This window comes from Choristoneura fumiferana, chromosome 12, assembly GCF_025370935.1.
Source record: "Choristoneura fumiferana chromosome 12, NRCan_CFum_1, whole genome shotgun sequence".
NCBI lineage: Eukaryota > Metazoa > Arthropoda > Insecta > Lepidoptera > Tortricidae > Choristoneura > Choristoneura fumiferana.
In genome coordinates, this window is record NC_133483.1 from 17,562,121 (window position 1) to 17,589,930 (window position 27,810).

Sequence of the window (27,810 nt, forward strand, 5' to 3'; positions counted from 1 at the left end):
TTTTCTTTTTTCAATTAATTTTCATACATATCTAGAGTGAACACAACCTTTCACCACGGACCCTACTTCTGCAAAATAAACGTTTTGCTAGTATAATATTGCAAGGCACTGACACAGATATACGCTAAGTTTTAAGGGAAATTCTTGGCTTGCTTTTCACATTGATAAAATCACTTTTTTCTACTTGGTTGCTCGGTTTTTTGATTTATTTAATTTAATGTTTTATTTGTATAGGTAGATAAAAATAATCCTAGTACTAAGAAAGGAAAGTGTGTGTGTGCAGATACGTGTGTGTAAGAAAATAAAACAATTATTTATGACATTATGAAAAAGAAAACAGAAAATGTCTAATTTTTTCAATTTGGTACGTATAATAAATAAGTAGTTATCGCGGTAGGTATGTCTATAATAATATTGATACAGCAGGTTAATAATGTTATCAGTATTTACTCTGGGGTGATATAACTATGATAGTTGTTGGCCGAGTACAGTGTGGAGCGGACGTAAATATGACCACCTGGGACAGTGACGATGTTTTACAGAGATTCAGAGAGTATTTGAAAATACCTAGTGTGCATCCCGATGCCGACTATAGTAAGTTTATTATTTAACTTAATTTTGACGGGTTATTGTTTAAAAACCCCTATAAATTTATAAATGTGAAAGTATCTCTGGCCGTCTGTCTGTCTGTTACCTTTTCAAGCTTTAACTGCTGAACCAACGAAATTCCTTGTGGAGATAGTTGGAGTCGCGGGCAACAGCTAGTTAGGATTAAATGTAAAACTTAGATATTGGAAAACCTCCGACATTGTCAATTCACAGTTCTGTTCAAAATCTCGAAAACGACAGAACTGATTTTAATGATAAATAGCAAAAAACTACAAAAAGGAAACTTGCGCTCGCGTAATAAAAGGTCCATCAAAATCGGTCCTCTGTTTGAGAGCTACGATACCAGAGACAGACAGACGGACACACAGACAGACAGACACATAAACAGACACACATTGACGTAACTTACAAACTTATGACACCCCTCGTTTGTTTTGGACATGTATTTTTACTTTTGTCATGCTTTTGTATTTGCTCTTTTGGCTGAAATGTGTGCTGCATGGGAGAAAATTGTGTCTAAGACTCCTGTCCAGTGATGGTGTAGGGGTATGGCACGCAGCACGGAATGCTGAGGATCTGGGTTGGATTCCCATCGCATGTTTCAGTTTGGGGTGACAGTCTTTCCCGGCCCGGATAATACCGACATGGAAATTATACCGACCCTGTGTTTTGTGTACACGCCCATAGAAACTGACATGAGCTTCTATGGGCGTGTACACGAAAAACAGGGTCGGTATTGCCATGTTGGTATTATCCGGGCCGGGAAAGTGTCACCCTCAGTTTGAATTAACTGACAGCTGTTAATACGACCTCTTTTTTTTAATCTAACAGACAAAGGAACAAAACAAATTCAAATTATATAAAAAAATACAAATTATATCAAAATACTTTGCACAAAAAATGTTCATCTTTTCAAAGACTAGGTGGCACTATAGTTGCTACAGTAGGGTTAGTTTCCTGTAAGTACTTAGCTTATCAAAAAATATGAAACACTTATTTTTTCTTTTGTCAATCAGTAAAAATATTACCAAGATGAGGCGCACCAAAATTCGGGAGTGACGCGTGACGCTCGGGACGTAATACCGTGCTAAAAATTGTCACACGACGTGACATCACGCGGAAGTTTAAATTGATATATCTTCATTATTTTTTGTTTCATTGAGTAAAGAAAAAATACTTGTCCAATATTTTCAACCGACTTAATTTGATAACCTAACTGAAGGGTAAGGTAAACGTACGAGTGCTCGTCACTGTCCCAATAGTTGGCACCCTTAATCTTATGTCATTAGCAATAGAGACAGCAGGGTGTCGTCTATTGGGTATTAGCGTGTCGAGCACTCGAACGTTTACTTTGTTTAATTAGATTTTTTAGGGCTCAAGCCTTTCATTCGTTTCCAGATGGCTGCGTCAGCTTCCTCACAAAGCAAGCCCAGGAGTTGCAGCTGCCTTACCAGGTGTACGAGCTGGTACCGAAGAAACCCCTCGTCGTGATCACCTGGCAGGGCACTCAGCCAGAACTGCCGGCTATACTCCTCAACTCTCACATGGATGTGGTCCCGGTGTATGAGGTATAGGATTTGAATATTGGAGACTTTTTTGACGAAAGTACAAATACTTTTGGTTTAACCGTATAAGTACTTGCGTTTTCGTTCAGTTACTCGTATCATTTATTAGTTGTGACATAATTTTGGCATAAAAGTTTTTCTTCAAATATAAATTGGAACTACGAAAAGTACCCATAAAAGTACAAAAATCCAAAACGCCTCATAAAATTAAATGACGAAGTTCTGAGCTAAATAAAATAAAAATCGTATTCTAAGGGGCTGTTTCACCATCCATTGATTAGCGTTAACTGACGGTTAAATGTGATGCCGTCTCCGTCTATTCGAACAAAACAAATAGAGACGGCATCGCACCTAACCGCCAGGTAACACTAATCAATGGATGGTGAAACAGCCCCTAAATGTCTGACTAGAGGCTTATCCATCTACCGATCAACAGCTAAACTGATAGTGTCTTTTCCAACCTCGACATTGGCGGAATCATTGATAGTATCGATGGAGCTATACTTTCAAGAATTGAATTGAATTGAGGCTTATCCTTCTATCTACTAATGAACTGAAACAATATGAATAAGTAACGCCTGATTCAATAAATAACTTCAATCTACTCTCAGGAGTTCTGGACTTATCCACCATTCGAAGCCAAGATCACCGAGGATGGTTACATTTACGCCCGCGGCACTCAGGACATGAAAGGGATAGGCATGATGCATCTGGAAGCAGTTAGGAGGTTGAAGGATGCTGGGGCGAGGTTGAAAAGAACAGTCCACATCAGCTTCTCACCAGGTAATATTACGAGTATTCTTCGTTAATAGCCTCTGTGCGCTTGTGCTTAAAATAATACAGTAAAATATGTCTGAAAGTCCAAACGGCTTTAATCTCCCCTCCCGTGTTCAGGTATTAGCCATCGCCCAGTCCCATTATAGTCCCGTAGGGATACGGCGCTGGGTACCTACAGCTCCACCAGTCCTGCAACTTATTTTATGTATACACACATATCATAAGTCCTCTATAATTCGTTCAACTGTTCATTTAACAACCGATTCTACTATGACAACTTTCTTGTCTGTGGTAGGAGGTAACAACAGTAACGTAATGTTCATTATCATTACAGTATCAAATATAGTACTGTATTAGTTATTTATGCAATTGTATTGAGGTACTTAAAACACGAGTGTGGTTTTATGAAACGAGGTGTAGCCGAGTTTCATAATAGAGTCACATGAGTGTTTTAAGACCTAATTACGTACAGTTGCATACAGTATTTTATCTACATCCATATATTAAATCCTCTATCATGTCTTCCGCGAACCATTGAGAATGACCTAATTACTAGGTAGGTATGTCTGCCCCACGAGCTGCGCCCGCGACGACCTGCTGCTGCTCGTGCGCGCGGCGCGGCACGCCCCGGTGCTGTAATGATGTATGAATGTTCATATTAGAATCCAATGTCTTAATGCTGGTCATCTATGGTTTTTGAACGCATAATGGAGGATTTACTATATGGGTGTAGATAAAATGAGTTTTAAATTCACGAAATCATGATACAGAGATCTCTCTCCAGGTGGATGTTATACGCTTTTGTTTTGTCCCAACGCAACTTCTTGAAATGTGAAAAATAAACTTTGCTAATCGGATTGGTTTCCATTCCATTGAATGACTGGTTGGGGTCGTGATGTAGGTATTGTTGCACTATCGACTATCCAACCAGACGACAATAGGGTGGAAATTATCGATTAACTAATGATACCGTTCCATATAAAATTTAACCGGATTGTAAATCTAGTCGGAATGTCAGCGGTAAAAGAACAAACACCATTGTTTACCTAATTTGAGATTGAAAGTTGAAGGGTATAACTTATGCTTTTTCAGACGAGGAGATTGGCGGTATAGATGGAATGAAAATATTTTCCGAATCCCAAGAGTTTAAGAACTTGAACATTGGTTTTGGATTGGACGAAAGCGCCCCTACCAAACATTCCAAGTATATCTTAGCCTTCCACGGGGAGAGAACTAATAAGCGTAAGTAATTTGTAGAGTATTTTGTAACAAGCAAATAGTAGATGTCTTTGAAAGATTATTTTACGTAAGGCGCGTGATATCGTTGATTTGATAACGTAAATTCATCTCGTTAGTGATAGGTGATAACGGAGAGATAAGTTAGTTAGGTACTTAGTTTGGACTCTGTATAATAACAACAATATGATTAAATAAAATGGTGAAATATGATAAGGTTTGGAATTATATGTAATGTATTATGGGTAGGTAGGTATTTAAAATAGAATAGCCTAGGTAGCATAGCACAGGCGGCTCATTTTGAGCGGCACTGTAGGGGATGGTATGAAAATTGATATCTTATATTTCTTTATCTTGTATTAAACGAGCAGCTCACGTTTATTTATATATCTACTAATAATAATCTTTATTTCAGGTAACATTATGATTCATTTTGTTAGTAGACAGGTTTATTTCTAGAGTTAGTAATACAATAAAATGAAATTTACGCAGAAGTGTGGAGTTGCATCCACTTTTTCAACAGCGGCGAGTCCCACCGCTCAGTCAGTGCGCTTTCTACATATCATAGGGCATGGAGCAATGCACACCTCTTACGAATGGCTGCAAAACCATCAACTTGTGAGATCTCTGAAACGACTAACGATTTCGATGGCTTTGTGGGGGTTTTCGGGGCGACGGTCTGATCTCTGGCAAAATGTGTGTTCCGTCCGAGTTTTAGCCACATTTAAGCTCGGTCGTCCAGGTAGTATCTTGATGAAATATATAATTAGTTTGATTTCATGTTTCTTACGACATAATCTCTCTTACCTATGAAAATGAGCACATAACTTTTATTACTTGTTCTGTGACGAAACCGGGGCCCCCTTTGAATGTATATTTTATATACAACTATAACTTGTATGAAGTATATAGAACTAAATTTTGCTGAAATAATGATTAACTTTATGTTATAAGCCATTGCAACAATTGGCAAACATTTAATTGACGATCTTGATAGAATTTTGTCGTGACAAATAACTAGATGTTATCCAGGTGCGCAAAATGAGGTTAGTTTTGTAATTATTGACAAACCACATGATAATGATACCTAGTTTAACATCTTCGTTCTTTATTACATACATAGTAAGTATAAAATAAAATCATTTCCCGCCATCTGTATTTTAAACTCCGCAACGAATGAAATTTTTTAACATCAATTAGAGACTAATTTTTCACGGAAGGTTTTATATGATACTCTACCAAAGCGCCCTGGCTTTGCGCAGGCGTAGTTTTGGGAAAATGAAGCGGAAAATGTGAAACGTCTTTGATAAAAGTAATTTTTTTAACTTATTCCGGTGCGAGGGGCGGGGCACAAAAAACGGCCAAGTGCGAGTCGGACTCGCGCATGAAGGGTTCCGTACCATTATACAACATTATAGGTACATTAGCAAAAAATGGCAAAAACACGTTTTTAGTATTTATTGTTATAGCGGGAACAAAAAACATCATCTGCGAAAATTTAAACTGTCTAGCTATCACAATTTACGAGATATAGCCTGGTGAAAGACAGACAGACAGACGGACAGTGAAGTCTTAGTAATAGGGTAAAAAATAATTCTACTCTACTCAAATTGTAAGGGCTTAATGAGAGAGTAAAATCTTACTTCTCGTTCCAGAGATCAGAGTAACTTGCAAAGGAAAGCCAGGGCATGGCTCGTTGCTCCTGGAAAACACCGCCGGAGAAAAGGTAACATTTCATTTTCTTATAATTTGCCGGCAACTTTAGATTTTAAGAAAGAAAGAAAAACGTTTAGGTAATCGTGACAACATGGGAAAATAGATAAAATGAAATATAATAAAAATGTACGTGTCACGCACCTTTGAAACCAAAGATTGAAACAGGTTTTTATACTCATTTACGAAACAATTTCATCTTATATCCAACTTTACATTTTAACTTGTTCTATTGTAATTGGTTTTTTGGAGTCTTTTTGTATTTTTTATTTCAACTCCAAATTTGTTACTTTTACGCTTCGACGCAACATAGATGTCGCTAGTGCTGCTGCTTAAGTAGCAAAGTAGAAATAAGCAACCTGAGATATGTATGCATAGGAAAAATTCGTGTCTAGATTCCTTTCCAGCAGTGGTGTAGGGATGCTGAGGACCTGGGTTCGATTCCCAGTGCTGGTCTCTTTTTCTGGTTTTTCTGTGCATCCATGTCTCAGTTTGTATTTTTGTTCTATTGTATTATGTGGTTCTAGTTTCATCATGTGATCGACAAGTTTATGAAGTTCCGGGCAGTAGAGAAGCAGAAGCAAGACAGCGGCGTTTGGGTCGGGCAATTGGTCTCCATCAACTTGACGCAAATCCAGGTAAGGTCTCGATCATACAAGTGCCATAAGTGAACATTATTGTTGGGCTACTTGGCAGTAGCGGATTAGCCCGACACGACAAGTAAATGCTACGGACCCCGAGCATCTAATAATTATTAATTTTTTCATCTAGTAATTTTGTAGCTTATTTTTTGTGTGGTGTGTAGAGTGAGCCAAATTTTGTGCCGCTGAGCAGGTAGGTATATCTATAAGTCAATCTGTGTAAGTACAATACTGTCACCACAAAACCAACACGAAACCGCCGCCAAAGAAAGAGATGGCATCGGCATCAATGGATGGATGGTCCTCTTGTCCTGCAGGGCTACTACGAAACTCGAAGTTCGTGTCGTGCGGTCCCTCTGACACTTATACTATTTAATACGAGAGCGAGAGGGACGGCACGATACGAACTTCGAGTTTCAAGTTTCGTAGTAGCCCTGCTGGCCCTCCGGTAGGTAGGTACGTCACTGTGTTCTAGTCATCAAGGACGTCACGTAGAAATTTAGGCAGCCCGGTGAGAATCGAGTTGTTAGTGCCTTGCTAATTTTGATAGCAATTCCTTCTATATTGATTTTAAACATAAAAAATAAATTAATAATAATATTGTTGTGTGAAGCCGTGGTGGCCGAGTGGTTTGACCTATGGCCTCTCAAGCAGAGGATCGTGGGTTCAAACCCCGGCTCGCACCTCTGAGTTTTTCGGAATTCATGTGCGAAATTACATTTGAAATTTACCACGAGCTTTACGGTGAAGGAAAACATCGTGAGGAAACCTGCACAAACCTGCGAAGCAATTCAATGGTGTGTGTGAAGTTCCCAATCCGCACTGGGCCCGCGTGGGAACTACGGCCCAAGCCTTCTCATTCTGAGAGGAGGCCTGTGCCCAGCAGTGGGACGTATATAGGCTGGGATTATTATTATTTTAATATTGTTGTGTCTTTGTGTTGTGAATTTTCTTTCTTTCCTCTTTTTAGGTTTTTCCGAAATAGTCGTGCTTGTTATAGCCTAAATTTACTAAAGATAATTTGAGTTTGACTCACAAACTCATTTACCTACCGTGTGTACTCACATCCACTCCTGGCTTAGCTTAATTCTAGTGGTGCTATGTTGATGACTTTGGTTCTCTGTTACTTAGATAACTTTGTTCCAGTAGGGAATTTGCAAGGAATACCAATTATCTCTTAAATAATTTTTCGTATTACAAGACTAGGTAGAAAGCGTAAAAACCATTAATGGGTGAAGATCGAAAAATTGAACACCTTAACGCAGGTAGTAAGAATTACTATTATTTTTTTCCATTGTGACACGAAAATTAATCATTGATTTGTTTATATTTGTTACTGTTAAAAATAAGGATTCTTCGAAGCGAGCGAACGAAGTTTGCATTCTGCCTCTTTCTAGATAAATAATTTTCTGTTGTCGACGGGTTATACGTATGACGTTATAGGTTCATGTCGGATCTCTGTTTAAATCTCAATTTAAAAGTTCTATTCATTCGTGAGGAAACCTGCACAAACCTGCGAAGCAATTCAATGGTGTGTGTGAAGTTCCCAATCCGCACTGGGCCCGCGTGGGAACTATGGCCCAAGCCCTCTTGTTCTGAGAGGAGGGCCTGTGCCCAGCAGTGGGACGTATAAAGGCTGGGATGATGATGATGATGATGATTCATTCGTATTTCTTATAAATATTTAAAATTCTTCCGCAACTCGGTTTGTCAGACAGCAATGATTTAGGGATATTTGAACCAATTTGTTCAAATCTAAGAAAAACTTACATACCTAATCCTTTAGAGAAACACCAAGGATAGCACGTTCCATAGCTCGCTGAGCAACTTTAAAGTTATGGAGCCGTACTATCTTCACGTCCTAGCATCAGATAACCGTTATGTGCATTACATTGCAAGAATCAATGAAAAGAGCACCAGGATATATCATTTTTCGTTTTACAGGGTGGAGTTCAAATAAACGTGATACCAGAAAGCCTCTCCGCCTGCTTCGATATCAGAATCCCACCTCTAGTAGACCCCGAAGAATTCGACAAAATGGTAAGAGAAATTTTTAAGTTGGTTAAGTTAAAGGTAGGTTTAAAAGTTGGAAAACCAGCCGACATTGTTTTTTCAAATTTCAATATCTCAAATTCAAATTCTAACATATATAGCTAAGACCCACCGTAAAAAAGTCTCTTTCACGCTTTCATGTAAAAAAATCGTATCGCAATCGATCAATTCGTTTAAGAGCCACAGACAGACAGACATTGGCGTCAAATTTATAACACCTCTTGTTCGAGGCGTGAAAGAAAACATGATTCCTGGTCGAATGACAATTTACTTATTCCAAGTTTTGAGATGATTATATACTGAGCGGCAAAAAATCTGGCCCTCAAATGTATGCAATAATAGGTAATTTTGTATATGGAGTGGGTCTTTAGTATTCTTCGAGTTATATCGTTGTTAGGGAGAGTGAATGAGAGATAAGTCCAAACACTGAATAGGGTACTGCCAATTATTATTTATTCCCATATAGGACGAGTACACAGTCCTATGGGCGAGAGACTACTGGCGAGCCCGACGGTATAGCTAACCCATAAAGATATCGCTACGAGTATATGGGTAGCTATACAACTGTGTCGCTACAGGTCAAATTTTGTGCCGCTGAGTATATAATACAGTACAAGAAAAATCTTGCCAGCGCGAGGATTCGTTCGAGACCGATAGCGACCTCTATTGGGTATATTTCCAAAAACAAACCTACCTAAGTTCATTATAATAAAACCAAACAATGCGAATTGTACACCCCTCTTTTGCGCCGGGGGTTAAAAACAAGCCGAGTTATGTATTCTTTGCAGAATTTCATCGATGCTTTTTATTAGATTTGAGATAGTTTTGTATTTATATACTTATTTACAGGTAAAATCGTGGTGCACCGAAGCAGGAGATGATGTGACTTTTGAATACATAAAGAATAATCCAGTGGTCGAAAACACAAAAATAGACGAGACCAATCCTTTCTGGACGGCCCTTAACACAGCTGTAGAGGAGATGTAAGCACGTGTAATTTAGCTTTAGGCTATTTAGGCTATTTATTTATTTATATAGAGACGCCGAAGAAGACGTACAACATTTACCTACCCCATTGAGCTTCATACCGGCTACTTGTCAACAGGGATCTTTCCGAAGAGGTGATGGATTTATTTTGACATTCATAAGCGCTGGTTGTCTAAATTGAATAAAAATACCTTGACTTTAAATTCTGCCTAAATTGATTTGAGTATACTTATTTTGACTTTCACTTCGACTTTGACATCTTGGTCAAAAAAACTCCGAGAACGGTTCGGGATAAATCCAATTAACGTGGATTACGAGAACAATAACTAGCTGTCTTCTATTAAATTCTCACTAATTTCGTTTTTATTTTTCCAGGGGCTTTAAAATCAACTGCGTCATTTGCCCAGGCACAACAGATGCGATATACGTTCGCCAACAAGGTATCCCCGTCATCAGCTTCTCCCCGATCCTGAACACCACCCCCTTACTCCACGCCCATGATGAGATGATCCACGTCGACGTCTTCAAACAGGGTATAGACATCATGGAGAAAACTGTGCAAGCTATCGCTAATGTGTAATGATGTGTGTAAATAAGTGCAATATATTTAACTGTTTTAATTAACAGAACATGTTCTCAATGTATTTTTTTAATACGAAAAAGTTTCTCGGGTGTGCTATAGCCAGTGTGCTAGTGCTAACAGTGCTGAGCGTGCTCATTGCAATATAAACCCCCGCGACCAACCCACTCGAACCACTTGTAACTTGATCGCTTGCATAGACCAATTCGCGTGTATATAGCTTCATCTATAAAAAATATCATAACTATTATAAGTCACGACAACTATGGTCCAAATTGTACTGGAAACCTATTTTATCTAATATAAGATGCTCAAAGATATTATGTGAACATGACTCTAGTCAAGCGCGTTAGTGGATTATAAGCACGTAAATAGTTCCAATATACCTGATGTCTGCAGGTGGTAGGACCTTGTGCAAGGTCCGCCCGGATTGCTACTACCATAATCTTGCTCGCTAATCCTGCCGTGACGCAGCAGTGCTTGTTTTGTTGTGTTTCGGCGTGGAGAGTAAGACAGCCGGTGAAATTACTGGCACTTAAGGTATCCCATCTTAGGCCTCTAGGTTGGCAATGCATCTGCAATCCCCCTGGTGTTCTAGGTGTCTATGGGCGGTGGTGATCTCTTACCATCAGGAGACCCACTTGCTCGTTTTCCATCCAGTCGAATATAAAAAAAGATACAGTCAACATCCCCTGTCTAGGGCTAAGTCTCAGAAATAAGAAGCTAATGTATTTACATTTTTATTTTGTAATTACAAGTAAACTTACATGTAAAAAATACTTCTGATGTTTCTTATTAATCAATTACCAAAAAGGCCTTTGTCAAAACACACATTTCACTCCAAGTGTCCTTACATTGTCCCCTTCTGAAAAGTCTACTGTCCGGAAATGTTTAAAGGAACGTTAAAAATAGATTTGCCTTTCTCCGGTTTATTAGCCGATGTTTTAGACGTTTGTCGGATCATAGATGAATTTCGGGAAGCTTCGAATAGCTGGGAGGCCATAACTTGTCGCTGGGACACCAGCGTCGCCCGGAAACCTTTGAAATATTCTTCGATCTCTGGTAGGGTTAGATTTTTCGTCTCTGGCAAAAAGACAGCCACAAACAAACACCCTGTAATAAATAAATTGTGCGATAGAATAAGATACCTGAGGTGTAATTAAGCTGGGGTAGGTATAAGCAATAGTATTTTCTCTAAAGGTGCACGGGGCCCATAAACAAACCCCCGACCTCACGTGCCCCACCAAAAGTTCCATATGTATAAGATTAGGTACATGAAAATTTAGTTTTGTTTCGACGGGTCCCCATATTTGTTGGTGCCCAAGAGCCCTCGCATAAGACAGCTCTGGGAGCGGAGGATTGGGAGCGTGTAAATGTGGTAATACGGACAGTCGAACCATTTGATTCCTGACCCATCGAAGAACGTTCTCACATTCAGCGTCATACATAATGAACTCCCTTGTCAAGCAATGCGATGGCACTTTGACTTTTTCTACGAAAAGGTTCCATAGTGGGTCACGATTAACTTGATTCGATAGTACATAGGTTATGCAGTTCTATGTCCGTAAACACATCGTATGACGAATGCGCGTTATCAGCGCGTAAAAAGTAAGAGTGCATATAAGCTCTAATTATTTCCAGCACCTAGTGTACGTTCCATTTCCCCTTCAAATACTTACCTAGAAGAGAAGATACTGAGAAGATCAGCAATATGTACTGCAGTCCAATCAAGGCACAAATAACGGGGTACAGTTTGATGACGCCAAATGTTACTAATGACCAAAACGTCAGAGAAACGCCACCCATAAGACCTCGTACCTGTAAAGGGTATTAATTAAAATATGCTAATATAATTTTTCCATAAACGATTCATGGTGATCTTTAATATGATTCCTGCATATTAAATCTAATCAACAGATCTTGAGAAAAAAATAATTGATCAAATTGAAAGTAGGTATAGAGGTATTGAAAGTAACTGGAAGTAGTAATAGTAGGTACCTAATTTAAATTAGTATCGGAAGTAGGTATGATTTTGGACTTTTTGACTATTATTATACCATCAACAAAAAAAGTGTTAAAATATGTATGAGGCCAAGCATAATTAAATTAATTAAGGGATTCTGCCTTTGAAGAATTCATACTCAACTTGTAATGGGAATAGTTCTGACATGTACATGAACGGTAAACTGTTGTATCCTAACGTCGCGAACAGGACATAAAATATGTAGCAAATTTGCGGAAACACATGCCGCTTCGCCGAAAACTCCAAGAAAAGAAATATTTGAAAACAAGCCACACCTACACCAACACCTGAAAAGTCAAATCAGAATAAAACAAAACAACAAGTTTATTCTGCAAGTGGGCCGCAAAGGGCTCTTTTTAAAACTACCAGTGCTTTCGGAAAGATCAACATTACCAAGAAGAATGTGTCGCTAGGAACTTGGCAGAAAGGTTTTTTTTTACAAAAGAAAGAAATTATAATGAAAAAATTAAAGCAAAAAATTAATTACATAAAAAAATTACAGGGATGTATGGGGTCCCTTAGTAAACACGTGCAGTAGGAAAGTAAAACAAAAAGTCATAACTCATATTATGTTTTAAGAACTGTCTCCTGATGATGTCTCTCGGCAAAACAAAATTAAACAAAAATAACAACTCAAAATAAACCACCCGAACGTTCAAGAAATTGAATGAAATCTAAATCAAAATGCGGTGTTATTTTGAGTTAATATATCTTGATCTAAAAGTGCGAAATATCCAGTGTATTTTAAGTGTTTGGGGTGATTGCAAATCTAGAATAAATTTTATGCAGAAAGAGAAAATTAAAAACTAAAGTTTAAAAATAATTACTTGATGTTAGTGCTAAGAATCTTCTTGACAATTTGTAGAGCAAGCCCGTCAAAACTATGGCTGTGCAGAATCTCGTTGCACTCATCATCGCGTTACCAACATTGGGGTTCACTGTTGACCTTGAGCCCTGAAAAAATTTACAGTACAAACGCCATAAACGCAAACATTTTTTAGTTCACATTTTTATAAATATTAACCGCTAAAATTTCAACAGTCCAAACGATCATAATGCTCGCTCCTGAGATTTGTTCTATGAACATGTAGCCAGCGATGATTCCGAAAGGCTTCCAGGCAGACAGTGTGAGGATTGCTTGTAACGTCCCGTAGATAGTCATCCTTAAACAGAACAAATAGATCGTCAGCCTTAAGCATTTTTCGAAAATGTGGTAGTGTATAATAATAATAATAAATAAAAAGCCTTTTATTATTCCTTAAAACTTAAAAAACATACTGAAAACACAAAATAATACATGCATGCTCATTCCAATAGATTTAACATTATAATTTGAATTGCCAATACAATAAACAGAATGTTACAATAATATCAATGATTACATTAAATTTCATGCTTTATTCTTTATACTTAATTTAAATAGCTAAATATCTATCGTAAATACGATAGTTTACTAGTGTAGGACCTATAGTTGGCATAGTGGCTAGCGTAGGTATCCAGCAACTCTAAGATCTCTTGCTCAAGTCGCAATAAGCACAATGTAAAGCTCTAGCAACTACCAATACAAAATTGCTACAAACTAGAAAAGGAAAGTTGCCAGCATCTGTGAATTACTCGTAATGGGATTGCTTGGCTAAGGGCCTTTAACTAATTTGTTTTAGTTGTATGTTAATAGATATTACCACCGAACGGGATAAAATCTTGAAATCTCATCCGCTGACATTTAATTGGCATTGATGTTTATAATGCAACGTCAATAAAGACCATGATGATATAATTTTCGAGAATTCCCTCGGGAATTTCGTTAAATCCTGTAATTTCAATTCAACTGCTGAAAGCCGCAGTTAAACACTGGTATCTCATCTACATAAGCGTAAAAGAGCCGTACTCACTTACTTATTTTGTTCGTAGTCTTGAAGTCAATTATTTCTTCTAGCTCCTGTTGCATGTCATACTCGTCTCCCCTCAACCGCTTCAATGTCTGTTCTACCTCGACCGAGGTGTCCGTCTGTGTCAGCAGGAAGTACGGGGTCTCAGGGAGGAAGTAGTCCAAGACTATGAGACCGGCCGTGTAGAAAGCAGTGATAAAACACACGATTTTCCAAGGGAACAACCATGCCAGGCAAGCCTAGAAAAGTCAAAATTACAAACATGACGTGACGTCCTATTTCGAAATAATTTCTTTTATTTTTAAATTAAGGAATTGTTTAAACACACTAGAAAAAAAATGCAAATAAAATTAAATAATAAACCAAATGCCTACTTTTTTTTATTACACTGGATGGCAAACGAGCAAGTGGGTCTCCTGATGGTAAGAGATCACCACCGCCCATAGACACCTAGAACACCAGGGGGATTACAGATGCGTTGCCAACCTAGAAGCCTAAGATGGGATACCTCAAATGCCAGTGATTTCACCGGTTGTCTTACTCTATCACCATCTTGCTTGCAGGATTAGCGAGCAAGATGGTGATAGCAATCCGGGTGGCCCTTGCACAAGGTCCTACCACCTGCAAAACACACTACCTTCTTAAAAACATAATACTAAATCGCCCAGCCTTCTTGTTGCGCCAGGTTTTCTTGCTATACTCTGGAGGTGTGAAGGGGCTAGGGTATCGACGCTGTTGCGTTGCGTCCCAAACTAAATCCAGACCCATCCTCCTAGTATAGCACATAACTTAGAAAAAAATCACAATAGTTTGGACAGATTTTAATAAAAATCTAGATAAAAGCCATTTCGATTAAAATACGCATCAAATTCGGTATATTCGTTTGGAAAATATGATGCCACAGATCATAATATATACGCAGTGGTAAAAATTATACTCATAACATTTTTTGTTGGAGTTTAAAAAAGAGCCAGACACATTTTTTTATACATATTTTGCAATAAACAAAACTTATGGGGGAGACCTATGTCCAACAGTGGTCGTCTTACGGGTGATGATGATGGTGATGATGATGATGATAACCTGTATGGCGATGCCGATGGAGGAGGCGAGGGGCGTAAAGGCGCTGAGCGTGCCCCGCATGTTGGGCAGAGAAGCCTCCGCAATGTACACCCGCGGTGGAGATATGGCCATACCGCATCCCATCCCGGTTATAACTACCCCTGAAACAACAATGTATTAATGAATTCAAAGATTTATTCATGAGTAGTCCGTGCCGTGCCTGGTATTAGAATAAGACGGCTAAATCTCTTCCAGGTCTATTTGGAGAATAAATGTACTTACCTAGTGTTTTGTATGAATGGAAATGCCCCCCCTCCCCCTAGAGATTTTAAAAAGTTTAAAGCAACCAAACCAGCCCTAAGTACTTGACTTGCTTGATCGATCATTTCGATCATTCGTGTACGTAGAAACCGAAACTCGAACGAATTCACCAATTTCAATAAATACCTACAATTCGTACTTTTCCCATTCTCCATATCAACTTGCCCCCCTCCTGGGCCATCGGGTAGCGACGCCCTTGGACTGCGGTGCAAAAGGCAAGTAACACGACTCAAGCTGGACACTAACCTACGATCACGTGGATGCTGCTTGGCGCAAATCCTGTATACAACCAACCAATACACAGCGGCACCTTACATAGCAGCATTGCGGGCCGGCGACCGTACCTGTCCATGACCAGGCCCATCATAAGGCATCCTATGGGAGCCACCATGGACAGAACCGTGGCTGGAAACAACAAAACATGCACGAATTGATCATCTCGGCCTATATGGCTGCGGATCCACTGAGGCGAAGACGAGCGGAGCGGAGAGGAGACGTGTAGGGATCAACCAATGCCTACACGTCTGATGATAATGAGGCGGAGACGAGATGTGGATTCAACTAATATGATTGGTCGATCCCTACACGTCTCCTCTCGCTCCGCTCGTCTCGGCCACAGTGGAGCCGCAGCCTATAAGTTCCTCTGCAGGGAACAGGCCTGCTCGGGCAAGGAATGAGAGGGCTTGGGCCGTAGTTTCCACGCAGACTTAGTGCGCATTGGGTACTTCACAAACACTATTGAATTTCTTTGCAGGTGAATGTAGGTAAATTCCAAATGTAAATTCTGTACCGGGCCCGAACCTGAAGATGGAGTGCGTGAGTAGTTGGTATAATGAAATCATCACCTTTGTTCAAGTCTGCCAAATTTTTTTTTTATTTGATACGGACAACGTACAAATTTGTCACATTAGCCCATAGGGCAAAACATTAACTAACCAGAAAAAAAATGTACATCTCACTGTCACATCAGCCAACCAGAAAAGCATTAACGCCATGTCTGAGGCCAGCTGAGCTAAAATACCCTCAAACATTCCCGTGTCATTTTCTATTACAGCGTTTAAAGGGTGCACTGTCTGTCAGTCAGTCAACCAGTCAATGTTATACCTACTATTTTATGGGTATGAACTGGCGACGATTGTTCGGCCAAAATGTTCATCATAAAAGTTTTTAAGTCTGAATAAAATAAGCTGATATACAAATTGACGATATTTTTTTAGTAACAAAAATTGCAAATAAGCGTAAAGACATCTGCGTATAATTTGATAGGGTGCTTCATAACCAGCAATTTGCTTGGCACTTTCGAACACAGTAGCCTAAGCACCGCTGCTTAGAGAGCATGACCATTAAAATGTTTTCAGATTGTATACTTACCTATCCAATTTCCCTCGTGCATTGTAACCTTCATAATGTCCTCCGGCGAAGCAATGTATGGCAACGACACAGCAGCGAATCCATAAGCCATGCCCACACTCACTTCAGTAAGGTTCACCCAAAGGGCATACCTTACCTGCATCAACCCCACTCGCGTGCAGAACCCAGGGTCAGCTAGCACAAGCTTTATCGGATTTAACATTATAGTTCGTACATCTGAACACAGTAAAAGTAGAAAATAAATAATATTCACGGCCACTTTTTGAGGATATTACTCCTTGCCATTGTCACGCTTTGGTGAAACGGGGTAAATAATTTCAATTCAATTCAATTTTTGAAAATGACTCCATCGATGACTCTACGGATATTGAGGATGAAAAAGACTATCGCTTTGCACTATCGGTTCACGAGGTAAATAAAAATTGTGTGGTAAAAGTGAAGTACTCAATGCCTGACTTCTTTGATGTTGTGACAGAAGGACAGATAATATAAATATGAATACGTATCAATAAGTTTATGGAAAAAAAGTTACATTAGGTAGAGAAGGTCGTTATGAACAGTGCGATATTTTCCGTAACATTGCCTGTTTACCAAAAAGAACATCAGTATTGTCGAGAGATTACACTAGGGTAGACTGGGTACGGTTGTAACAATTTTGCTTTTATGGCTAATATTATTGCTGTCACAGCTCTAAGAACTACATACAATGCTACAGATTCACGAATACTCTTTTGAGTTAATATTACACTTAATAAAAATCATATATGCAGTATTTTTTTGCCAGCAAAGCATTGTTCAGTTTGTGTGCCACTGTTACAACCGTCCACGTCATGGGGACGTTGCACAGTGATGGGGGACGGTTGTAACATATCCAAAATAAACAAAAATGAGTAATTTCAATGAGTTTTATTACAAAAGACAATCAAGTTAGGTTAGCTTGAAAAGATCACTTTTAGGGATAAGTTCGCCTTTGTACTCTTTTGTTTTGTTGTTTTCTTTTTGTATTGTTTTGTGTTTTATGTACAATCAAGTATTTACATACATACATACAAATTCAACAAAATTAATACCGTACACTATTGTTTATCATGTACTATAAATGTCTGCACATCGCGAGAGGTACTTAGTTAGAGTATGCTTTTGCTCTTCTGTAAAAACTCTGTTATGAGCTAAATACCCCATGTTAACATCTTCTTGTCTTCTTCTGTTAAAATCTCTCTTAAGAATGCATCTCATCAGTGTAACATAATTAAGATTGTACATATATCTGCTACTTGGCGGAAAGACTTTCCATCTTTTCACTTCACTGTGAGCATTTTAAGGACTTCTTGATCGGTTTCGCCTCTGGATGTCTTCCTGACACGTTTAATGGGCATCTACAATGAATAAAAACTCTTGTTACATCCGAAAAACAAAAAACAAAGGCAAAATAGAATAACCAAAAAATGCTACAATTGTACCCACAAAAATTGTTACAACCGTACCCAAGCCCCTTCTGTGCCAGTAAAACGGATCCACGTTCGAAACAAAATAGCCTATCACTGATTACACACCGTAAAAATTTATGAAATCCAATATGCATTATTAATAAACATATTTTGAGAATAAATCGACCAAAAATACTTCTTTTTTAACCATTCGGACGGCGCAGTGAAATTGGTAATCGTGGCTATACCTGCCCACCGCGTCCCTTTCCTTTTGTACCCCTCACTCTCCTGTAGATAGTTTAGGAAATATTTGAGCTGTTACAACCGTACCCAGTCTTCCCTACGTACCTTTAGACTACGTAAGTACTTTAAATCCCAGCAATGTAGGTATATACCCACATCGCTGTATACTGACGTTAGGTACGTTCTCAATAAAAATTAGTTCTCAACATAATTTCAAACATTTATTTTGCTCTTCTTAAAAACATGAGGGTATATGAACGGCCTGGTGTATTTGTTGTTAGCGAACTGGGCAACGAACTGCGGCCGCAGCTTGTAGGGAGCTAACCGGGTGTTGACGGACTCTTCGAACGTGGCTAGCATCTTGAGCAGGGTGCTTCGCGAGATCTTGTCAAACTCCATGCCTTCTACTATCTGGGGTTTCTTTCCTGTAAAAAATGGTCCAAAATCCCAGAGCCGCCAGACAACTTATTTCCTGCAGGACTAAACCTTGTGTTTTATGTAGTGTTACGTCTACCTGCTTTAACAATACTTAGGTACATTGTTGAATATGATTACAAAACAAAACTTTATGTCGCCCATAACTTCCGCTATACGATTTAAGAATCTAAAAAAATGATTGAATAATCATGAATAGCATTCTGAAGATTGATTACATATTACTTATTTCAAAACTATAATGTGATCTGATGAACCAGACAAATTGGTAGGTTGAAAAATCCCCCAGATACAAAGATATTTTCAATCGTGAGTATAAAGGAATAATTCTACAATATACCTAGTTAGAATAGATCACATCGATCTATCACAGTCATACTTGAAATGAAAATTCTTAGTTTTCCTGAATCAAAAGTAGTATGAATCAATCACTATCAAGTAAACGACCTGCAAGGCAGGAACTATGCAATTTTCCGGAATAAAAACTGTCCTATGTCCTTCTGAGGTTCTCAAGTTATCTCCATACCTAATTTCATCACCATCAGTTGAAACGCAACAAACAACTTTAACAAATATATTCGGATTCATATTATTTTGTAATATTAAATAATAAGGATTATAGTCCAATATAGTCCAAGATTTTGGAGATAATCGATTTTTGGGCCGATTTAGCCTTTAGTTGTTTCTAATTAACTTACGCTCTCGATTACTCCGTACATCAGCGTAAATGCTGGCGTGTACGATTATCCAAGTCCAAGTAAACACAAAACAACACACGCAGAGTCTCATAACTTCTAACAACTTCACCGTTCTGAGTTTAGTCGACTACTGATTAGGATGTTATTCTTTTTCTAGTGCTCAAGTCAACATAACGAGTTACGTGGCTAAGTATATAAGCAACATCACGCCGACTTAACCGCGCACACCCACCCCGGGACCTCCATCGGTGAGACGTTTTCATATACTCCCAATCCCAACCCGCACCCGTCCTGTGTGTGTTTTGCGCTTTAGTAAGTATTCGTTAGGTGCAATAACATAGTTGTAACGCCGCAATTATCCATTGAACATGGACAGCGCAGGAGACATCGTCGCGTTATTTGGAGGAGGCTTACCTACGTCCGACAGTGGACGTCTTTAGGCTGACAACAGTAATATGTAACGCAAATGATACTTAGCCACAAGCCACCAAATTACAAAAAAAAATGATATATTTATTTATTTGGGCTCCACAGAAAACCAACGTTGCTGCAGATAACGTGTCACAACACATGCTGAGTGGAGTTACCACGTAATTCTTCTTAGTCGTTCACTCTTGACAGAGTGGCCGTGGTCATGCTTCGATCGATCGATTCCTGTGCCACTGCTGCAATCGCGACGCGTCGCCTTGTAGCCCGATGTCGATGTCCAATCGCAATCGTTTATGTTAGAGTGCGTCACAGATTTGATGAGGTCGTGTCGGAGAGCGTCCGCGAGATCTTTTGCCTTCGACTTTCCCCTGCACCACAAGCCGTTCCATGGAGTCCTCATTACGGGTGATGTGTCCAAAGAACTTGAACTTGTTGAACTTGGAGTTACCACGTAATTTAGTAAGTTTAAATTTTTGGTGGTATTGATGGAACGCGGGGGGAGCGTCTTCACCCTTATGCTGTAAGTGTTCCATTGGCCCGCACGAAGTGGTTTGCTTCATCTTTCATAATGCGAACTGCTAAGGAATGGAATTCGCTGCCGTCGTCAGTATTTCCGGATAAATACAACCTAAGGGCTCTTCAAGGCTAGAGTGAATAGGCTGTTACTGGACCGGTGAGATACACCTTTGGCCTCAACTTTATGTAAAGTCCCTTTTTTTATTTATTTATGCACATGATTATTTATATTGAGAAACTCGGAAAATGCCCTAAAGAGAAAAACCTTTACTGTTGTACAGTCAAGGGCAAAGATATCGATACGGCCAAAGTTACAAAAAGATGTATACACGACTTATGCACTTAATATTAAGGCCGTGTATACATATTTTTGCAACTTTGGCCGTGTCGATATCTTTGCCCTTGACTGTACTTAGGAGTTTGTGGCAGCATAAATAAGAGGTGAGATAAAATAAGACAAACTATCGTAACTGCTATTTATTATAACAACAATTTGTTTGACTAAGTATATAATCTACTGTATAAATTATCACAAAATACTTTTGATGCTTTGCTTTTACAATACTCTACATATCTGAATTACAATACTACAAGCACCTGTTGGGATTGGGCCAATCGAGGAGATACATTAGTAAATAAATACATGATACCTACATAATTTATATTGTAACACGCGTTACGGAATGGCGAAAAACTGGGTTCGATTCCAGCTTAATGTTTCATTTTCATCAGTACTGTTCTCTATATGTTATCGTATAGGTAGATAAAAAACGGCCAAGAGCGTGTCGGACACGCAAGATAGGGTTCCGTAGCATTAATAAAAAATCAAGTAATATTTTTCTAAGGATTTCGTATTGTGTACATGCTCACTTTCATGCTTGCTTGCATGCTTGCTTGCATGTTTGCTTGCATGCTTGCTTGCATGTTTGCTTGCATGCTTGCTTGCATGCTTGCTTGCATGCTTGCTTGCATGCTTGCTTGCATGCTTGCTTGCATGCTTGCTTGCATGCTTGCTTGCATGCTTGCTTGCATGCTTGCTTGCATGCTTGCTTGCACTATTCCTTGCATAATTACATGCTTCCTTACATGCTTACTTGCATGTTTGTTTGCTTGATTGCATGCTTGCATGCATGATTGCTTGCATGCTTGCTTGCATGCTTGCTTGCATGCTTGCTTGCATGCTTTCTTGCATGCTTGCTTGCATGCTTACTTACATGCTCACTTTCATGTTTGCTTGCTTGCTTTGCATGTTTGCTTGCATGCTTGCTTGCATGTTTGCTTGCATGCTTGCTTGCATGCTTGCTTGCATGCTTGCTTGCATGCTTGCTTGCATGCTTGCTTGCATGCTTGCTTGCATGCTTGAATGCAGCTTTGAATGCATGCTTGCTTGCATGCTCGAATTCATGCTTGCTTGCACTATTCCTTGCATAATTACATGCTTCCTTACATGCTTACTTGCATGCTTGCTTGCATGCTGACTTGCATGCTTACTTGCACGCTTGCTTGCATGCTTGCTGCATGCTTTAATGCATGTTTTCTTGCATGCTCGAATGCATGATTGCTTGCACTATTCCTTACATACTTACATGCTTGCTTGCATGCTAGAATGCAGCTTTGAATGCATGCTTGCTTGCATGCTCGAATGCATGCTTGCTTGCACTATTCCTTGCATAATTACATGCTTCCTTACATGCTCACTTGCATGCTTGCTTGCATGCTAGAATGCAGCTTTGAATGCATGTTTGCTTGCATGCTCGAATGCATGATTGCTTGCACTATTCCTTGCATAATTACATGCTTGCTTGCATAATTGCTTGCATGCTTGCTTACATGCTCACTTGCATGCTTGCTGGCTTGCTTGCTTGATTGCTTGCTTCTTTGAAATGTTAATGGTTAACGCGAGCGAAGCGCGGGGTAAAAGCTAGTCTTTCATAATGCGAACTGCTAAGGAATGGAATTCGCTGCCGTCGTCAGTATTTCCGGATAAAAACAACCTAAGGGCTCTTCAAGGCTAGAGTGAATAGGCTGTTACTGGACCGGTGGGATACACCTTTGGCCTCAATTTTATGTAAAGTTCCTTTTTTTCTATTTTATTATGCACATGATTATTTATATTGAGAAACTCGGAAAATGCCCTAAAGAGTAAAACCTTTACTGTTGTACATACTTAGAAGTTTGTGGCAGCATAAATAAGAGGTGAGATAAAATAAGACAAACTATCGTAACTGCTATTTATTTATAACAACAATTTTTTTGACTAAGTATATAATCTACTGTATAATTATCACAAAATACTTTTGATGCTTTGCTTATTTACAATAATCTACATAAATCTGAATTAGAAAATATCTACAAGCACCTGTTGGGATTGGGCCCATATCGAGGAAGATACATTAGTAATAATATACATGATACCTACATAATTATATTGTAACACGCGTTACGGAATGGCGAAAAACTGGGTTCGATTCCCAGCTTAATGTTTCATTTTCATCAGTACTGTTCTCTATATGTTATCGTATAGGTAGATAAAAAAACGGCCAAGAGCGTGTCGGACACGCCCAAGATAGGGTTCCGTAGCCATTAATAAAACATCAAGTAATATTTTTCTAAGGATTTCGTATTGTGTACGAAATCTGCCAAGTTTAGGTATATTTTATACCTTAGGCTGCTATTTACTCTTAAACTACTAATAATTCTCAAGCAATCTTATCCGCTATAATTTTCCTTGTAAATTTGATATATATATGGTCATAAACCATTTTGATTTTTTAAATTTTTTTCCACCCAACAATTTCGTTTTTAGAGGGCGGGAGGGACGCTCGATTTTAATGAAAATTTGCACTTTCAAGTTTTATATTTCGCAAAAAACAGATCACTAAATAAAAAAATCGTTTTAGCAACCCCCCTAATGGTTTTAAAAGACCGATCCAACGATACCCCACCTACAGGGTTAGTCGAGAAAAAAAATCACCCCACTTTACGCCTATGGGAGGAACCCTAAAAAAATTTTTTAGTTCTTTTTATTTTAAAATTTTGTCGGCGTGTCTGATATGTATAGTCATGCCAAATTACAGCTTCCTAGTACTAACGGTCTCTGAATCTGAGCTTAGCCGCGGACAGACAGACAGACGGACAAACATGGCGAAACTAAAGGGTGCCTAGCTACGAAACCCTAAAAAACGAACGGAATAGTGATTAAAATCCAGAAAGAAAAAGTCTGATACTGTCAATTAAATAATTAATACGCACGTAGGTACAGTCACAGTACCAATATCTGACACAACAAGCGTTCATAAATATCTGATACGACTCTTACTATTTCTAGGACCGAAAGGACGTGTCAGATATTTTTGCACGCTGCTGTAGCAATATATTAATGCTGGTGACTGTACCTATATATTTCTACGCACGTATAAAATCTAGTTATCAAATCGTACCTAAATAAATAACGGATTTATCTACAAACGTAACAAAGATCTTATTATATTTTGATGGCACATGTTTAACGTAGATATCCACCAGTAGCCTACTTAAAACTATATTCGCTATAATACTCGTTTAACATGAATCTCTACATCCTTGATATAACATTTTACAAATATTCAATGTAAGATTCATGTATACTAAAGTAAACTAGGCATTCGTTACAAAGGCACGTTGAATACTAATTAGTAGATTTTGTAAGGTATTTGCTCCAACTTTGATCTTTAGGCTAAATGTTAACCTTATCCTCGTAAGCCCAACAACATTTTTTTAGATACCTAGTTAAAAAAATGGCTTTGTCTATCAAAGAACAATTTTGCTAGTGAATTCAGTTATAATATTATTCGGTATACCAGTTATAATATTCAGTAAAAAAATCCAGAAAACGAAATACTTAAAAGAAACTGGCGCAAAATAATTGTAAGCAATAACAACATTACATTGTACTCATAGAAATCTCGAAACTTTCGCAGTAACGTCACTTCTCAAACATTTCCTAAATATATACAAACAAATATCGAACACTCCTGAGCAACAAAAAAAAATCGGATTCTACTGTATAATTCTGCAAGGAATCCGAGTTGTTTTATTGCTCTTTAATTCATCTAAGTCTTGTTTACAACTGCGCAAAATGCACTTTGTGATTGGCCAAGGTTTGGGCCAGAGATCACGCTCCTTCCGATTGAGTGGTTTTCTTTAAAGTTTTGGTCCTACCGCAGAAATAGTCTTCTATCTCTTGAAGAGTACGTCCCTGGTTTCAGGGAGGGAATACGTAGAAGAAGGCGATGCCTGAAAAACAAGACTAGATGTAGAAGTTTTGCAATACGCTTTGACATAATGGATAAACCAATACTTGCTGGGCACTTGCATAATTCAGGAAATCTTGCACATAATGTTTATAAGTCAGATAGAGCGATAAAAAAACCAGCCAAAATAAATGTTGAACATAGCTCTATATTTATGTATTTATACTTATTAGAGACTCCAAATTCAGCATACAGGTAGTATGCCGTAGTTGGTTATAATAATAAAAAAAGTATCATTTTCATGACTTTCCGCAGAATAAAGAATACAGAGGAGAGCGAGAGTGCCTATAGTGTTGCAGCCTCTACGCGCTACCTGTTTCCTGAGATCGTTAGGGTTTCTCGATCACGATCAGTGGTGTAGCGTAGTTGGGCGGAGGGGGCAGTCCGCCCCGGGATTCACATTTAGGTGGGACAAAATACCATAAAAATTGAATGTGAAGATCCCAAAACTCACTGGCCCGGTGGGACGTGTATAGGCTGGGATGATGATGAATTGATGATAATTCCATAACAAAAAAAATGTCGCAAATACGATTCGGATCGATTCGAATAAGTACCTAAATAAAAGGACGGCAAAGTTTTTTTTCGCCCCGGGCGGCTGTTACCCACGCTACGCCGCTGGTTCTGACCACGTTTCTAGAATCGCTTTTATAATAACCAAAGACACTTTAAATAACTAACAAAAAGTTGAAAAACCCCCGATTTTGTCACTTCAAAGTTCAATATCTCAAAAAACGGCTGAACTGATTTTGATCAAACATACCTAAAAACCATTGCTAGATAACCTGCTTTCAGTTAAAAAAACCGCATTCAAATCGGTTCATCCGTTTAAGAGCTACGGTGCCACAGACAGACACACAGCGGTGAAACTTATAACACCCTTCTTTTTGCGTCGGGGGTTAAAAATGAAGACTTACTCCCAATAGACATGACACCGTATACTGCGAAGGCCCCGTAGTAGTTGAGCTGGTCTTTGAGGTAAGGGAAAGTTTTGACTACTGAGAACACGGAGAGGTGGGCTGTCATCGTCGTCATGCGCCAACTATATACCCCGTACCTTGAAATTAAAACTTTTTTTTAAGCTCCTATTGCTGACAGTATTACAGTCTAATAATAATTGTGAATTACTTCACTTACGATAATTTATTTTGCCATATATAATTTCACTTATTACCACAACAACGTTTGGCTTAATATACAGATGTCGTTGTGCTCTTTTCACGAATTTATAAAATATCATCTTACAGAATGCAATAGGTTAAGTTAGATTAGTTTAATATCAATTCTGAAGAAAATAATGTTTCAGAAATTGATTACTTTATTTACAACGAAAATTATGAAAAACGATACATAAAATAGAAATATATTAGTGAAGCCTACCTAACTGTTGATGAGATTAGCAGAGGTCAAAGTGGCGTGAAAATGAAGAGGCCTTTCTCAGCAGCTGGGTGGATGTGGACTGAATTAATGAAGCCTACCTGTGAAGGATACACCTCTCCAATCATAACCAGGGCACAATGAGGAACCCGAGCGTGCAGGAAATGGTGAATACAAAGATAGCGACTACTGGGATCCAGGAGTGCTGTGGTTGCTCCCCAGTCTGCTCCATTGGTGCACGAAGTACATGTATACTGAGAGCACCCACCTCGTTGAACCGCAACCGACAGCTGGAATAAAAATGGTTAGTAAAGTTACTGCGGTATACTTTTGGATTGTAAGACCTAATAATGCACATCCTGACATGACGGTGAAATTTACGAACATCTAGCTAGCAGTGGTAAGGAGTAAACAATTTCGGTGGCACGGCGGAAGACAAGAGAAGCTTGAGTAAAGACATGTCATGTCTTAGGATGCAGCACTTTGCAGTTAGAGTACACTAACATTTGCCATACTTGTCATCAAATATATTGTAGAAAGATAATTTTAGATAAAATATTGCTTTGGGCTCTAGTCCATGAAGTAGTGGAGAAAGGGAAGAAGAATGAAAGAATAATCTTGGCAAAGATATACGATACGAATACGGTTGGGAGTTGTAATTTTGGGATGTTTTTAAATTTATTAAAATAGTAACATTAGTATAAGTAATTCCGGGGTTTAATTTTTAAAGTCTACATGTACCTACCTACAAATCACGTTAAAAAAAGCAAAACGGTTTGAAGCCACTGCCAGCTAGCTACACACATAAGCGTAGCGTAAGAGCTCTTTTATATCATTTTTGTTTTGAACCACAATCTCAGTGACACAGTTTCAATCAGGGAGCAGGTAGAGATTCTAATAAAGTTGCCAAATGTAAAGTAACCAAATTAGGACCGAGAAAACAGAAAGATGCCTCACCAGAAACAAAGGTCAGTGGGCGCCTGCCGCATCGCCGACAGAGTATACAGCCGACGACAGTGAATATAAGTCGAATTATGCCCACGCATATAGTCAGCCAGTACTTGTTCCATGCGGCACCTGATTTCTGTAATGTGTTCTTGCGTCAAGGAGTGTTTTTTGACAGGTATAAGTGGTAGAGCAATAAATGTTGTTTATCGTAAGGTCCGTTTGACATTGTGGCACGACTCGTTTTATACTCGTAGCTAAAGGAACCAAATTGTAAGGAAGACTTACGTTACGTAGAAACAGACCTCTTGCCAATGGCGCAATCTACCAACTTTGTGACGCATAAAACAATTGCAACTGTGTACTTATAAATTTACCAATGCTTATTTAACTACTAGGATATTATAAAAAAGCCGTGGTGGCCTAGTGACCTATCGCCTCTCAAACAGAGGGTCGTGGGTTCAAACCCCGGCTCGCACCTCTGAGTTTTTCGAAATTTCATGTGCGGAATTACATTTAGGAATTTACCAAGCTTTGCGGTGGAAACATCGTGAGGAAACCTGCCACAAACCTGCGAAGCAATTCCAATGGTGCGTGTGAAGTTCCCAATCCGCACTGGGCC

The 27,810-nt window shown here is 38.8% G+C and overlaps 3 protein-coding genes and 1 pseudogene across 3 annotated transcripts; 1 reads left to right on the top strand and 3 right to left on the bottom strand.

Moving 5' to 3' along the window:
- Nucleotides 1–457: 457 nt before the first annotated feature.
- Nucleotides 458–10,216, top strand: LOC141433528 (aminoacylase-1-like). Its single transcript, XM_074095601.1, has 9 exons — nt 458–594; nt 2,008–2,177; nt 2,786–2,957; nt 4,044–4,193; nt 5,843–5,913; nt 6,428–6,538; nt 8,486–8,581; nt 9,443–9,576; nt 9,956–10,216. The coding sequence occupies exons 1-9, from the start codon at nt 468–470 to the stop codon at nt 10,158–10,160; spliced, it is 1,236 nt and encodes a 411-aa protein (XP_073951702.1). The 5' UTR covers nt 458–467; the 3' UTR covers nt 10,161–10,216.
- Nucleotides 10,217–10,317: 101 nt separating this feature from the next.
- On the bottom strand, nt 10,318–17,393 carry LOC141433527 (trehalose transporter 1-like protein). The gene is made up of 9 exons (XM_074095600.1): nt 16,827–17,393; nt 15,702–15,860; nt 15,156–15,295; nt 14,076–14,311; nt 13,208–13,346; nt 13,011–13,137; nt 12,307–12,470; nt 11,840–11,978; nt 10,318–11,273 (listed from the first exon to the last, which is right to left on the bottom strand). The coding sequence occupies exons 1-9, from the start codon at nt 17,026–17,028 to the stop codon at nt 11,035–11,037; spliced, it is 1,545 nt and encodes a 514-aa protein (XP_073951701.1). The 5' UTR covers nt 17,029–17,393; the 3' UTR covers nt 10,318–11,034.
- A 1,302-nt stretch (nt 17,394–18,695) lies between these two features.
- On the bottom strand, nt 18,696–19,910 carry LOC141433826 (uncharacterized). The gene is made up of 2 exons (XM_074095925.1): nt 19,630–19,910; nt 18,696–18,921 (listed from the first exon to the last, which is right to left on the bottom strand). The coding sequence occupies exons 1-2, from the start codon at nt 19,718–19,720 to the stop codon at nt 18,710–18,712; spliced, it is 303 nt and encodes a 100-aa protein (XP_073952026.1). The 5' UTR covers nt 19,721–19,910; the 3' UTR covers nt 18,696–18,709.
- A 6,457-nt stretch (nt 19,911–26,367) lies between these two features.
- Nucleotides 26,368–27,345, bottom strand: LOC141433729 (uncharacterized; annotated as a pseudogene).
- Between the last annotated feature and the right edge of the window lie 465 nt (nt 27,346–27,810).